General features: G+C 42.5%; 1 protein-coding gene, 1 long non-coding RNA gene and 1 pseudogene across 2 annotated transcripts in view; 2 read left to right on the forward strand and 1 right to left on the reverse strand.

The window, feature by feature from the left end:
• The window catches only part of LOC140605296 (uncharacterized), a 169,868-nt gene that overhangs the window by 46,722 nt on the left and 107,610 nt on the right, over positions 1-15,536 (forward strand). The window lies entirely within an intron of this gene.
• Positions 172-1,386, forward strand: LOC140604447 (taste receptor type 2 member 41-like). Its single transcript, XM_072775717.1, has one exon. It carries the CDS (start codon positions 195-197, stop codon positions 1,119-1,121), a length of 927 nt encoding a protein of 308 aa, XP_072631818.1. The 5' UTR covers positions 172-194; the 3' UTR covers positions 1,122-1,386.
• Positions 9,378-9,976, reverse strand: LOC140605374 (putative olfactory receptor 13C6; annotated as a pseudogene).

A 15,536-nucleotide genomic window follows, 5' to 3' on the forward strand; every position in this document is an offset into this window, starting at 1 on the left:
TGAACTGAGCTCTCGTGTCGCCTGGAGCCCAAGCATCTGCCTTCTAAGTGGGCTCTGGTTCAGATGTAGAGGAAGACATCGGTCTTCTCACATCCCCAGGGAAAGATCCAAAGGGGGGCCGTGGGTCGGGGGTAGGGAGGAGGCCAGGGGCCAAGACAAAGGCTCAGAGTGGTGGGAAGAGCGGAGAGGCCAAAATGCAGCCCGCCGTGTCCGCCTTCTTCATGCTGCTCTTTGTCCTGCTGTGTGTCCTGGGGATCCTGGCCAACGGCTTCATCGTGCTGGTGCTGAGCAGGGAGAGGATGCGGCGGGGGAGGCTGCTCCCCTCCGACGTGATCCTCCTTAGCCTGGGCGCCTCCCGCTTCTGCCTGCAGTGCATTGGGATGATGAACAACTTTTACTACTACCTCCACCTGGAGGAGTACAGCACGGGCCCGGCTCGGCAATTCTTTGGCCTCCACTGGGACTTCCTGAACTCGGCCACCTTCTGGTTCGGCTCTTGGCTCAGCGTCCTCTTCTGCATGAAGATCGCCAGCTTCACCCACCCCACCTTCCTCTGGCTGAGGTGGCGGCTCCCAGGCTCGGTGCCCTGGCTCCTCGGGGCTTCCCTCCTGATCTCCTTCCTCGTCACCCTGCTCTTCTTTTGGGGAAACCATGCCGTGTATCAAGGATTCCTAATCAGAAAATACCCCGGGAACATGACCTTCCAGCAGTGGAGCAGGAGGCTGGAAATTCACTATTTCTTGCCCCTGAAATTCATCACCTTGTCAGTGCCTTGCTCTGTCTTCCTGGTGTCCATCGCACTGTTGATTAATTCCCTGAGGCGACACAGGGGGAGGATGCGGCGCAGTGGCCACGGCCTGCAGGACCCCAGCAGCCAGGCTCACACCAGGGCTCTGAAGTCCCTCGTCTCCTTCCTCATTCTGTATGCTCTGTCCTTTGCGTCCCTGGTCATCGATGCTGCGGGTTTCTTCTGCTCGCAGAGTGACTGGTACTGGCCCTGGCAGATTTTAATCTACCTGTGCACCTCTGTCCATCCCTATATCCTCATCCTCAGCAACCTCCGGCTCCGAGGGGGGTGCAGGCAGCTACTTCTGTTGGTCAGGGGCTCCCAGCTGGCCTAGGTGGCACGGTCTCATCCGGACCCCCAGAGGGGACTCGGGGACGATGACAGAGCCAGTGCCCACGGACGCAGAAATAGCTTCATGGGCAGAGAGATACCCATTGGATTCGACTCTGGGCTCCCCACCTTGGGGAGTGGAGGGGGAGTCAAATCTGGGGATGCTCTGAGTGAGACTCCTTCCTTGGGACACTGGTAAATGGGGCCCCCTGGGGCTCAGAGAGCCAGTATTGTCCAGAAATTCAGAATGTAAAATTTTGTCTACTCTCCGTTTTGTATCCCCTCCATTCCACGGCAGCTTTAAGTTAAAAAAGTCTTGGGGCAGCCCGGGTGGCGCAGCGGTTTAGCACCGCCTTGGGCCCAGGGCGTGATCCTGGAGACCGGGGATCGAGTCCCCACGTCGGGCTCCCTGCATGGAGCCTGCTTCTCCCTCCTCCTGTGTCTCTGCCTCTCTCTCTCTCTCTCTCTCTGGGTCTCTCATGAATGGATAAATAAAATCTTAAAAAAAAAAAAAGTTAAAAAAGTCTTGATTAGGGGCGCCTGGTTGGCTCAGTCAGTTAAGTGTCTGCCTTTGACCCAGGTCATGAGCCTGAGTCCCACGATGAAGCCCCGAGTCGGGCTCCCTGCTCAGCAGGGGGAGCCTCCTTCTCCCTCTCCCTCCGCAGCTCCCCTGGCTTGTGTTCTCTCTCTTACTCTCTCTCTCTCTCTCTCTCTCAAATCAATAAATAAAATCTTAAAAACAAAAATTCTTGATTAACAGTACATGTGATCTCAACAGCTTCCCAGGGAATGAAGAGAAAATGTGCTTATGGCTGAGCTAGGGTGTGGATGGGGAAGGAGCATCCCTCCTGAGGATAATGTGATGGTTGCCATGGGAGCCCCAGAGGACAGTAGTTGTGGCCCACAGTGGCCAGGGCTGTGATGTCTAGAGGAGCCCTCCCTTCTGTGGAGATTCTTTCGTTCTCGCCACACTTGTAGAATTTGATTTTAATTTTGTGAAAACCACTGGAAGGTTTCTCGACACCAACCCGTCTCTTTTCTCATGATTCTTTCCATTGTTCTGCATTCGGTTTTTGCCCCTCTGAGGTCTAAGTGGCAGCCAGACTTTTTCCATGTTTATTCTTCCTTTAGAATCTCACATTGCGATTTTCCCCATTTCCAAATTGTCTCTGGAACTTTTTTTGTTTCTCCTCAAGCAGAAGTCACAAAGTCCCATGTTGATTGAATAAGCATGTACTTTTAGTTCTGAAAAACGAAGACTCAAGAGTTTCACTTAGTTTGTGTCCCAAAACTGTTTAAACTCCTTTCGTTTTAGGAATCACCCCATTAAATCTTATGTTTAAATATTATTTTCAAATAGTTTGCTCCAATTACTATACAAACATTTCTAGAAGTAATTTCGGAAAAAAAAATTCTATTTAGAGTTGGGTGCCTCTAAGGCAGGCGTAAGAATTTTTGCTCAAAGACACCAGTGTGCAAATTTCCGAGTCTTAACTCCCAACTGGATTCCTGGCAGGGACAAATTTTAATGTTCTCTGAGAGTGAAAACAATTTCCCTACTGCTTGGGGTATATGCTGCCGAGTAGAAGTACACTCATGGACTAAAATCTTTGTGCAGATGCAGATTATTCTATATTTTTACTCTAAACATGTATTTTTAATAGGTAATATATTTGCATGGTTAAAAATTCAAAATGTACTAAAGAGTGTATGTTAAAAAAATCTCTCTCCTACCTTTCCCCTCTGAGGCATTCTTAATAGTTTTATGTCTGTCCTCGAGATATTTCATTGTATAGCAGAAAGCCACTAATATCAAACTACCAAACCAGTCAACCAGCTTACTTATGTATTCTATACTAGTAACTAGCTAACTAACTAACTAGCTTCTTAACTATGTTCTCCTAGTCTCCTTCTACACAGATGGCTGCACAGTATGCATGCTGCTCTGCTCCTTGCTCTTTCTACTTAATAATTGTCTTGGAGATCTTCACATTGTGGGAACACGCAGCATTTCCTCACTTTGGGGTTTACCGTTTTTTGTTTTTGTTTTGACATAGATGCACCACAATGTCTTTAAATGGTCACTAGTTTGTGGTCATTTAAGTTGCTTCCTGTCTTTCCCTATTATGACAATGTTGCAATGTTGAATGAATCTCCTACATAAGTAATCTTGCACATGTGCCAATTAACTGTAGGATAAATTCCATGAAATGGGATTACTGGGTCAAGTGGCATGTGCATTTCTAATTTTGACAGATACTGTCCTCTATAGGTTTGGATCAATTTACTTCCCCATCAGCAATTTATGAGTGCACTTATTTTCACACTTCCTTTTTTGCCAATCTGTTAGGTAAAAAATGGCCTATTAGTAGAGTTGTCATTTGTGTGATTCCAATTTTGAGTAAGGTTTATTATTTTATGTTTAGAGTCATTTGTGTGTTTATTTTCTGTAAACAGTCTATATCTTCGCTTAATTTTAGATTTGAATTTTTGCTTTTTTTGTCTTATTGGCTTACAGGAGCTCTTTATATTTTAGAGAAATCAACTCTTTGTTGTTGTTGTTGTTGTTGTTTTAAGATTTTATTTATTCATGAGAGACACAAAGAGGACAAGAGGCAGAGACACAGGCAGAGGGAGAAGCAGGCTCCACGCAGGGAGCCTGATGTGGGACTCGATCCCGGGTCTTCAGGATCAGGCCCTGGGCTGAAGGCAGGTGCTAAACTGCTGAGCCACCCAGGCTGCCAGAGCTCTTTGTTTTTGATACAAGAGGCAAAACACTCCCCCACCCTCAGTGGCTTTCATTTTAATTTTTCTTGATACCAATATTAATTTTAAAACATTTTTTATTTTGAGATTTTATTTATTCATTTATTTCTTTGAGAGAGAGAGAGAGAGAGAGCAAGCACAGTTGGGGGGAAGAGCAGAGGGAGAAGCAGACTGTGTGCCGAGCAGGGAGCCTGATGTCAGGCTCCATTCCAGGACCCTGAGATCATGACCTGAGCTGAAGGTAGATGCTTAACCAACAGGCCCACCCAGGTACCCCAAAACCTTTTTGTTTTGAAGCAATTATAGACTCCCAGGAAGTTGTAAGAATAGTACAGAGCCCTAGGTCCCCTTCACCCGGCTTCCTTCAGTGGTGGCATCTTGCATTGCCATAGTATGATCTGGACACTGGGTTGATACAGCAATGCACTGATACAGGTGCATTGCTGCTAAGAAGAGTGTATGCAGTTTTCCCTCTTCTTTCAAACCTGCATTCGTGTGTATATGTGATTTGATGCAATTCTATCCCATGTGCAGATTCATTTAGCCATAATCGAGGAACAGAACTGTTCTATCATCCCAAAAGAAGTCCTTCACGTTACCCTTTTGCATTGTATCTGCCTCCCACCTTACCCTCTGCGTGTTTTTGCATTTTACTTTTATAATATATTTTTTGCCATGCAGATTTTGTTTTTGTTTTTTGCTGTACTTATTTATTGCTGTATTTATTTAAAACAATAATGATTGCTTGGATTTTGTCTCATAGTTTAAAGGCATTCCTCACTTTGATATCATAAAAAAAACCCTGCCTTTTAGTTTCTTCTAGCATTTTTATGCTTTCATTTTTATATTTAAATACTTGGTCTTTGTGGAATGTATTCTGATATAAGATATCCTATGTGGATGAATTCTATTTTTTTTCCAAATGATTAGCTTGTTGCTTTAACACTTTTTTTTTTGCTTTAACACTTTTTATTATATATATCTTTTCTCTGCTTATTTAAAAGCTACTTTTTATCATTACCAAATCCCTATGCATATTGGTTTATTTTTACACTTTCTCTTCTGTTTTACTATCTTGCTATAATCATGTGTGCCACCACCACAGCATTTTGACTATTTTAGGTTTATGATATTTGAATGACTAGTAAACGAGTCTTCATTAATCTTCTTTTCCAATTTTCATGGCTATTATTTTAAAAATAATAGTATCTGGTCCCAAACAAAAATTTCTTTTTAGGAAAATTAAATTGGATACTGCTAAATGTATAATTCAGCATAAGGAAACATACAGATCTGTGATGTTGAGCCTTTCTGTTCAAGAATATGGTATGCTTCTCCGTTTATTTAAGATTTCATTACTTTCAGTAGTGTTTTAATGTTTTAAAATACAGATTATTTTACATGATGTAATGTGAATGCCTATGTATAATTGACCCTTTATGCCTTAGTTTCCTGGCATATTGCCTGAGGTGATAACAAGTAATTGCAAAGATTGAAGTAGGTAATGTATTTACGTGACACATTAGTATTCATTGTAACTGGTTAATAATTATTATTGTATTGCATAGCTAATACTTAAAAAATTATTATTATTATTTTCTGTATCTGCATCAGTATGAAAAAAGTAGAGAAACTCGAGTATGGCAAGGACCTTTCTAGTCACCAGGAAAGACTAGTGTTTTGTTTTTTTTTCTTTCTTTGACATCTCTTGTTTTTTTCCCATTCTTTCAATTTTTTTCAACTGTTAAATCAGGCCAATAGGCTTGGTATGAGTGAGATAAAGAAAAAACCACTTGTGGTGGGTAAGAAATCATTGAGAAAGGATTTTGATGCTGAAGGGGGCCACTGGAGGCTCACTAAGGGGCTGTGATTCTCAGAGATTAGTTTACTTATGCAACTTTTTATTTTAGTTTTTATTTAAATTCCAGTTAGTTAACATACAGTGTAATATTAGTTTTGGGTGTACGATATAGTGATTCCACACTGTGATTACCTGGTGCTCATCACAGCAAATATCCTCCTTGATGGCCGTTACCTCTTTCTCCCATCCCCCACCCGCCTCTGGTGGACCATCAGCTTGTTCTCTGTAATTAAGATTCTGTTTCTTAGTTTGTCTCTTCCCTCACCCTTTGTTCATTTAAAAAAAAAAAAAGTTATTTTTCAAACTCCAATGCAGGGCTTGAACTCATGACCCTGAGATCGAGACCTGAGCTGAAATCAAGAGTTGGATGCTTAACTGACTGAACCACCCATGGGCCCCTGTTCATTTGTTTTGTTTCTTAAATTCCACATAGTGAAATCATATGGTATTTGTCTTTCTCTGAGTGACTTATTTTGCTTAGCGCTTAAGTAGCTTTTGACATCAGCTAAGGGAGACAAAAAAAAGAGACAAGAGTTTGTTTTATTTTTTTGTTGTTGAAGACATAAAGGGGAATGTAGTTATCTAGCTGTTTAAACTGGATAAACTAGCTCTTTAAACTTTGTTCTGTGTTATGAGTTATAATGTTGCTATATTGAGCTGTTCTAATGAGAAAAGAAGTGAAAAGACTAAGAAAAATAAATTGGAGATTAAATCAATGGGAAATCAGATTGATTGGTGGACTTTGGACCATGTGCTAGGCTTCCACAGCACTCTTCTGGTAGCATTTCCTATTGATTCAGCTCTGTGGTGTCGGGAAGGCTTAGCTGAAACCCCTATCTTATCGACCTGTGGCAAATATCACAGCTCACTGCTAGAGGTTTCATAAAAGAAATTTTGTAAGATTTAAAAACATAATCCAAAGCAATACAGAAGTCAGGATATGTTAACCTTTTACAGGGCCGCAGATTGTTTGCAAACGTATTTGATTAGCAGATATTTTTGGGGTGCCTCCCTATAGACAGTGCCCCATGCTGAGGATAAAGCAGTGAGCATTACAGACGTCATTTCTACTGCCATGGTGTTTACAGTCTTGTAGGGAGCCAGGGGCAAACTGTCTAGTCATACAAATGAGCATATCATTACAAATTTCTCAGGAGGTGATAACATTGTGGATGAGATGACGTTTAAACACACAATTCCAGGTGCTTGTAGGCCTGAAAACCTATCAGTAAGTTCCAGGCTGAGAACCCTGGTCTCTAGTGGTATCTTGGTTGTGTGATTATGTGAAGCAAAGAGTGCTGTAGGGGGGAGATTTTTGTTCTAGATAAAAGAGGCTGCATTTGTGCTCTGCTCCCAAAGCAAGGAGGTCTTGCCATCAGGATCCTCTGCCATGGAAAATCCCAGATCTGTTCAGAATGGTCACAGAACGATGGTCCCTCATGCTCATTTATTTACTCCCTCCTTTATCTTCTGAGTGGCTCTAGAAATCCTCTCCTAATATAGTTCCCACTGTGGACTTGAGTTTTTCTCTCCGAGGCTTCATGCATTGGTTTATTTCCCATGGGGAGGAAAAAAAAGTATGAAGGCTGTGCCAGCCTAATGCCTTTGTTGAGACTCAGACCCATTTTGTGAATCAGTATTAAAAAAGCAGACTCCAGGGCAGCCCTGGTGGTGCAGCGGTTTGGTGCCGCCTGCAGCCTGGGGTGTGATCCTGGAGACCCGGGATCGAGTCCCGCATCGGGCTCCCTGCATGGAGCCTGCTTCTCCCTCTGCCTGTGTCTCTGCCTCTTTTTCTATGAATAAATAAATAAAATCTTAAAAAAAAAATAAATAAAAAAGCAGACTCCAAATCCCTCCTTAACCAGGATGGGACCTGTCTAACCAGAGGATTGCCTCCTGAGATATGGCATGAGATCAGAAACAACAAGGTTGTTATCAGAGGTGACGCTTACAAAAATGCTAGGTAAACTGTTTATTTTTACTCAGTCTTCAGAGTGTTACTCAGATGGAATGGTTATCTTTTCATTAAAAAAAAAAAAAAGAGGAAAGTAGAAGGCACTTTACAGTTATACCCTCTGTTCAATCTCTATTTCAAGATCTGTTCACTTTTACTTTTAACATTTCCTTATGTTTTAAATAATTTCTGGTCTACATTCTTCCCAACTCTTTTGGTTTTTGAAACCTCATCTACCCACTCTACGAAGCCCACCCTAATTAGAGGAAGTTGAATGATAAATAGTTGTTTCACTTAACTCCCTCTAGTTAAGCATAAAATTGAGTTTGTTGGACTAAAAGAAGAAAAAGTCTGTGCTATTGGTTTTTGTCTCAGTTGGTCCAACAGGCCTGGGGCAGAGGAAGAGGACAGTTTCTGGACACCTATCAGATGTGTTAGTCCCTAAATCAAAAACTCTGCTGTCTTGCCAGGGCCTCTAAAGTAAATTCCTTGACCGAGTCTTCACAGCCCTACCAAGCCCATCCCCTCTTTGCAGCCTTATTTCCGCCTCATAACTCCTCAGAATGAAGTCTTGGCTCTAACCAAACTGGTTTGCTCACTCTTTCCCAGACAGAACTCCGTTTTTTCTACCTCCTCACTTCATTTGTGTCGTTCCCCCACACACAGGAATGAACACGTCTCTCCTGACTCCCTCAACTGTCCAAATATGCCCATTTTCTATGGTCCAGTTTAATTTTTTCCTCCCCTTTAATGCTTTTGCAAACCATCCAGATTTTTCCCCTTCATGGGAGAATTTTATGAGTTCCGTGGGGTTTTTAATCTCTATCTTGTATTTGGAAATTAACCAAATATTCCCTTATTGTATTTTTTGCATTGTAGGATTATGTTGCAGTCTTTCTTTTTCTTTCTTTCTTTCTTTCTTTCTTTCTTTCTTTCTTTCTTTCTTTCTTTCTTTCTTTCTTTTTTTTTCTTTCTTTCTTCCTTCTCCTCCTCCTCCTCCTCCTGCTGCTGCTGCTGCTTCTTCTTCTTCTTCTTCTTCTTCTTCTTCTTCTTTCTTTTTCCCACTTATCTCTTATCTTTCTAGTCTCCAGGTTGTGGGAAGGATCTCCCAGACTTTGTATGTCTCTTGCAGCACCTGGTGTGGTATATGGCACACAAATATATTTACTGATTGATATTTCTTTCTGAGATCTGAATGGTGTTCCAGGTCCTTATTGCTCCCAGCACTTGGGAGGAGGATGTCGGGATGGTAACTGTGGTGAGCAAGGGCTTCAGGCAGGGCAAGGAAGAGGTGTTCATTAAACGTGGTATTTGGTGATTGACTGTAGAGGCCAAGTTGACATTTAGGGCAGCGGTGAATGTGGTTGTGAGGATTATGCTAAAGCTCACCCAGTCAACAAGTGTTTGACATTTCTGATTAATTTAAACTGTTTTTGAATCTTGAGGAGCCTGGGCCAGAGCTACAAAGAAGATTTCAGAACTTAAGTCATTATCTATATAAGTCTTCAAAAACAAAGAGTGCATTTTTCACACACGGACACATACATACCACACAATGTGCACAGTTGCACTAATACTTAATCCTTAGTATTAAGTACTAAGAAAGACTTAGTACAAGCTTCACTGTCCTTAGGAAGCAGCCTTCTCTTTCTACTTCTGAGTTTGTCTGTAGTTCTCTATTAACACAACTGGGTTCCTAGCCAGCATTCAGCTCTGTGCACCAGTAGCACCACTACCCTGGAGCCCACCATTACAACATGGTGTGTGTGACATCCACACAGGCCATGTGGTTCAGCACACGTGCCCACAGGTGGGCAGGTGCATGATGACCAGTGTCTACACCACAAAATTCACTAGGCTTATAAGCCAAGAGACTGCTGTCACATAATGCAGGGGGTCACAGGCAGTCATGTAGCAGTCACAGGCCATAGGAGCCAGTAGCAGGATCTTGGTATCCCTCAGGGCCAGTGAGAAGAAGAGCTGGATCCCACATCAGATGAAGAAGATGGTCTTCTTCTCCAGGAGAAAGTGTGCCAGCATCTGAGGAACCTCCTAGAAGTGTATCAGACATCCAACACCAAGAGGTTGCAGAGGAAAAAGTACATGGGCAGGTGCAGTCGTGCATCCAGTCCGGTCAGGAGGATGATGAGCCCGTTGCCCAGCAGGATCAGCAGGTAGGCGGCTCCAAATAGGACAAAGAATCCAGCCTGGGCCTGCCTGTCATGGAGAGCCCCAGGAGGACAAACTCACTTTCCCAGATCAGGTTATCACTCTTCATGCAGCAGGTGGGCTAGGCAGGAGGCAGGAGGAAGGAGGAGGTAGCTTAGAGAGGCCAGATTCAATCAGAATTCATAGTCTGGGCCTAAACAAAGGACCTCAAGTAGGACTGCAAGAATTTCTATGTGTTTTTTTTTTTTTTTTTTCATTAGACTCGGAGCTTCTTGAAATCAGGGACCTTTTGCAATTTTTCTTTTCTTTTTTTTCAGAGGGAGACACAGAGAGAGTGCCTGTGGCTTGGGGGGAAAGGGAGAGAGAGAATCTATCTTAAGCAGGCTCCATGCTCAGTGTGGAGTCGCTCCCGGGGCTTGATCTCATGATGCTGAGATCATGACTTGAGCCTTAATCAAGAGTTGGATGCTCACATGACTGACCCACCCAGGTGCCCATGTGATTTTTCTTTTTATTCAAAGATTTCTAAGAATTGTTTCACAATAAAATTTTTTGAGTACACAAATTAAAAAAAAAAGTTTAAAGTAGGGGCTTTGAGGATTATTCTCTGATCCTAAGATGTAGGACTTGTGTTCTGGACTTCCTCCTTGTCATTGCTACTCACGCTGGAGCTCGTGGTTCTTCCTGTCTCTCCCATAAGCCAGGCTGGGTCAGTGACTGAGAAAATCACTCACTTGGTTCTCAGTGTGCTGATTAATCAGGCTTATTCTTGGGTTGATAAGATCAGGGCCTCATTGTAGAGCATTATATTAACTATAATTATGTCCCAACTTCTTGTGATTATGCTATTTCCTTGGTGAAATGCTGACATTTATTTGAATGGCAAAGTAAGTGATTTATAAAAGATGAATGCATACATCACGTAGTTGCAATGATAGCATTTGGAACCTTATGGTGCCCACAGATGAAGTCAGTAAGGGAGTGCCTCTGAAACCCTTTGAGCTTTGTCATGTGTAAATCCTTCTGTCATAGCAGAGACAGGTTTGCCCTTGGAACGCCTCCCTGTTTACTTTGCTGGTCTTTAGCCTCTATCAAAGGAAAACATGTCATATTTTCCCATCGTAAAATTGAGCAATTTTATAGTCTTTATTTGTCTGTTGATAGCAACCCCCCTAGCTGCATTGCCATACTCACATTATGTGTCTTTGCAACTTGGGGGGAGGAGATAGTGCTTTTGACTAGTTTAGGAATAAGGAGAGACCACAGGGATGTGGAGAAGAGTCCGACTGCTGGAAAAGTCCATTTGGATGCCCACTGGAGAAGCTTGATATGGAGGGAAAAAGTCTAGATAGTAGGATTTGCCTATGAAAATCCCACATGACCCATGGTGGACACCAGAGCAGTGCCTGCTATAGTAGCTACACAGAAGAATCACGTGGCACACTCTGAAGACTCCAGAAGCCCAGACCATACTCCAGAGCAATTGAGTCACAATCTTGGGTGAGTGAAACACAGATATTAGTGTATTTGTAACTTGTAACGTTTCCCAAACAATTAAAATAGGAAGCTAAGATTGAGAACCACTGCTTTAGGTGGAACCTTTTCATCTTATTTTTGAAGATTCAGGACATGTTCTTTTTGGGAGAGGAAAATATTTTGAGATAAATCTCAAAGAGTTTCTGTGTGGAAAGATCTTTTGGGCTAAGCTTCTCATTCTTTGTTTGAACAAGTTGAGGCCAAGAGAGTTTAAATGATTTGCCTCAAATTCCACTAAATCAGTGAAAAAATGATCCTTGATATCTTGTTTTTCTGGTGTGTGTTGGGTTTTCCTGTAGTCTCGATTTCTTAGATCTTGTCCAAACACAATGTCTCAGAGTATCTTAGGGTCAGGGAAGAGGTAGTAAATAATCAAGTAAGATAATGTGTGAAAAAAACCCTCATAAACTTTAGAGCAGTATCTAAATGAGAAGGATTTGTATTAAAGATATGAGAGATGGGCCGTAGAATCCAACGAAATGGAGATGAAAACAATTCAAGCAAGTCTTCCTAACCAGGTGTAAAGATGAGGCTCACAGCTGGATGCAGGTGAGGAGGGCAAAGCTGCTAGACACCACCCCCTCTCTTTAGCCAGTTGGAACCCACTCTTCCTCCTTTCAGTCCTGTGGCTAGAATGTGTCACTGTAGGAAATACTAAAAATAGAGATTGGCTTTGGCAGGGTACCCCGCTGATTTTCAGAGCCTCACACTTGAGGTGGAACCCCAGATTTTCACAAAAACTATTTCTTTCATCAGTGCAGTAAGTAGCCAAATTTTACTCTCCAAATGTGGCTCCTGAGTGCCCAGAACAGCAACTGAAGTTCTCACCACGGAAGAGAATAAAATGCTAAATAAGAACACAGAAGTGAAAAAAAAAAAAAAACCTGGAAGGACTTTCAAGATTGTCATTTCAACTTTGTCGTTTTACAAAATGAGGAAACTGAGCCTCCGAGAGCAGAAGTGAATGCACGAAGTGGTTCCACCAGCTAGGAGCAGAACTGGACTGGATCTGGTATGGGAGATCATGTTCTCCCTGCTACGTCATGTTGTGTTATCACTTGGAGCACACAGAGTATGTCATAGCAGCTAGTGGGGAGCAGCATCCCCCCAGGATGATGTGTGGCACAGGTCTGACTTATGGGGGAGGTGGTGATATCAGGAAAGGTGTAGTGTATGGGATGTTGGGGGGACTCCAGGGGGGACTTTGAATTGCCACAAAGTAATGCAGGGAAACTGTCTGAAGAGCAGTTTGGAGAGGCCAGCAGACTGGTGGTGCGTTCATTAGAGCAGCTGACTTCCTTCTGTTTCATCTGCAAAAGGGAGACATCCGCCCTGGAGTTCAGTGAGAGTAGGAAGCCCACACACCTGGACTCTCAACTTTCTCTGCAGCCAGGGGGTAGAATGAGAAAAGAAACCCTCCAATAAGCCTTGCCTTTTCACTTTCCTTTTATGACTTCTAACAAACTACCTGCTTGAAGGGTATAGAGAGTGTTTTCTCTTTTTACTGTACCCCTTTCTCATTTCCAGCAGAGGTTGGCATATAGAGTTGCTGGACAGACTGACCGAATGAACAAATAGTAAGGAGCGGTTTCCTTAAACTTTACCCTCTCCTCTAGGAGCTCAGGATCCCCTCTCATCTAGTATAGAACTTTCTTATTGATGAGATTATTGATTATTCAGAGTCCGCTCTGTAATAACACCTCAAGAATACTCCACTCAGAAGGGTCTCTTGAGGGTCTAGTTTTTTCTTCCTGATTGCTAAGTGTCCTTCAAATAAGCTGAATCTCTTTAAAGGGATAAGGGCCAAGAATTCTTTTTCCTTTCTTTATTTTTATTTTTACTTTTTAGAGAGAGAGAGAGAGAGAACACACATGAGCGAGGGTTGTGGGAGGGGGGTCGGAGCAGAGAGAGAGAAAGAGAGTCCTAATCAGGCTCTTTGCTCAGCACAGAGCCCAACACAGGGCTTGATCTCATGACCCTGAGATTGTGACCTGAGCCAAAATCAAGAGTCGGACGCTTCACTGACTGAGCCACCCAGGTGCCCCACCCCCCAATTCCTTTTAAATTCTAAAAGTTAAACAGTAGTGTAAGTAGGAAAATATTTTGGACCTGCTGTCCTTTTTCCTAACCTGTAACTTAATGAATTAGTGTCTTCTTCGGATAAACTAGATGTTTGCACTCCTGCCATAAACAATAGAATATGAGTATTATTTTATATACATAGGTATGTTTTCATTATAATGATTGAAAGATGGCTCAGTAGATTACTGTCCCTTCTATATTGTAATTTAATGAAGCATTATAGCTCAACCAGTAAAAAAAGCAATATCCTTGTCTTTAGTTGACACCTTCCGAGCTTTAATAGGTTTTATAAAAAAGATCCCCCTACACAAGTTTGCTCATTCAGTGATCTCGCTGATCATTTTGTACTTTGGTTACGTCAGAAGGTGTACTAGCATATTACACGGCTCAATGCTAGATGTTCCATAGATACGTGATGAAGATAAAGAAAACATATTAAATTATAAGAGCTTGTGATTTGTTCTTCCACACTTACTGAAGAGAAAGAACTGAGGTTTCTTTGCTGTGCAAATGCAAACACTGGGCAAAGACCAGGTCAACACTGAAACATGGAGGCAATAGAGAAAACAAAAGATAATTTTGTTGATTTGTGGGGAGGGAACTTAATAGTGAGGGAAGGAGAGTTAAAACATTTTGACTGGAGATGGGGCTAAGTGCCTCACGTGGGAGTGGGAGCAGGGAGGGAGGATGGCCAATGAAGGGCGGTGGTGGTGGTAGGGGAGAAGGAGGTGAGCAGGGTTGAAGGAGGGAGGGAGCTGACATTCAAGGAAGGGGAAAGAAGCGGATGAAGTCTTAAATAAAAAATGAAAAAAAAATTTTTGCTGGAAATTTCTCCAAAGAAGATGTACAAATGGCCAACAAGCCCATGGAAAGATGCTCAGCGTCATTTGTCATTAGGGACATGAAAATCAAAACCAGGGTGGGATATAATTTCCTACCTACTGAGATGGCTGCCATCAAAGAAACAAAAGCCAAATGTTGGGAGGATGTGGAGAAGTTGGAACCCTTCTTGGGTGGGTGGGTGGGTGGTTCAGCTGTGATGGACAGCACTTCGGTAGGTCCTCAAAAAGTTAAACATAGAATTACCATGTGATCCAGCAATTTGACTCCAAGATATATACCCTAAAGGATTGAAAACAGGTTTTCATACAAAAACATGCACATGGGGACGTCTGGGTGGTTCAGTGGTTAAGCGTCTACCTTAGACTCAGGTCGTGATCATGGGGTCCAGGGATCAAGTCCCATATCAGACTCCCCACAGGGAGCCTGCTTCTCTCTCTGCCTGTGTCTCTGCCTCTCTCTGCATCTCTCGTGAATAAATTAATAAAATCTTTAAAAAATACGTACATGAGCATTTATAATAGCACTACTCACAGCAGCCAATAGTTAGAAAGAACACAAACATCTCCTACCTGGTGAATGGGTAAGGAAATATGTTTGTTTTCATATCATGGAATATGATCCAGCCATAAAAATGGAATGCACCACTGCCATGTGCTACGAAAACATTATGCTAAGTGAAAGAAGCCAGACACAGAAGGTCACATTTGTATGATTCCATTTCTGTTAAGAATCTAGGGTAGGCAAATCCATAAAGGCAAAAAGCAGATCTGGGGCTGCCAAGACCTGGGTGGAGGGAGGGGTGGGGAGCGACTGCTTAAAGGGTATGAGGTGCCCTTGTGGGGTGATGATAATTTTTTTTTTTGATGATAATGTTTTGGAACTAAATAGACATAAATTTGAACAACATGGTGAATATACTAAGCGCCCCTGAAATGTACACATTAAAATGGTAAAAATCATGAAACCAATGTTATATGAATTTTATCTCACTTAAGCAAAAAGTTTTACTAAGGATTTAAGAAGGTATTTCGGGGACACCTGGGTAGCTTAGTGGATTAAGTGTCTGACTCCTGATCTCAGCTCAGGTCTCGATCTCAGGGTCATGAGTTTAAGCCCCATGTTGGGCTCCACAGCGGGTGTAGAGCCCATTTTAAAAAGTTATAATAAACCACATCTTCTTTATCCATTCATCTTTCAATGGATATGGA

The sequence above is a fragment of the Canis lupus genome, chromosome 15 (assembly GCF_048164855.1).
Source record: "Canis lupus baileyi chromosome 15, mCanLup2.hap1, whole genome shotgun sequence".
Taxonomy (NCBI): Eukaryota; Metazoa; Chordata; class Mammalia; order Carnivora; family Canidae; genus Canis; species Canis lupus.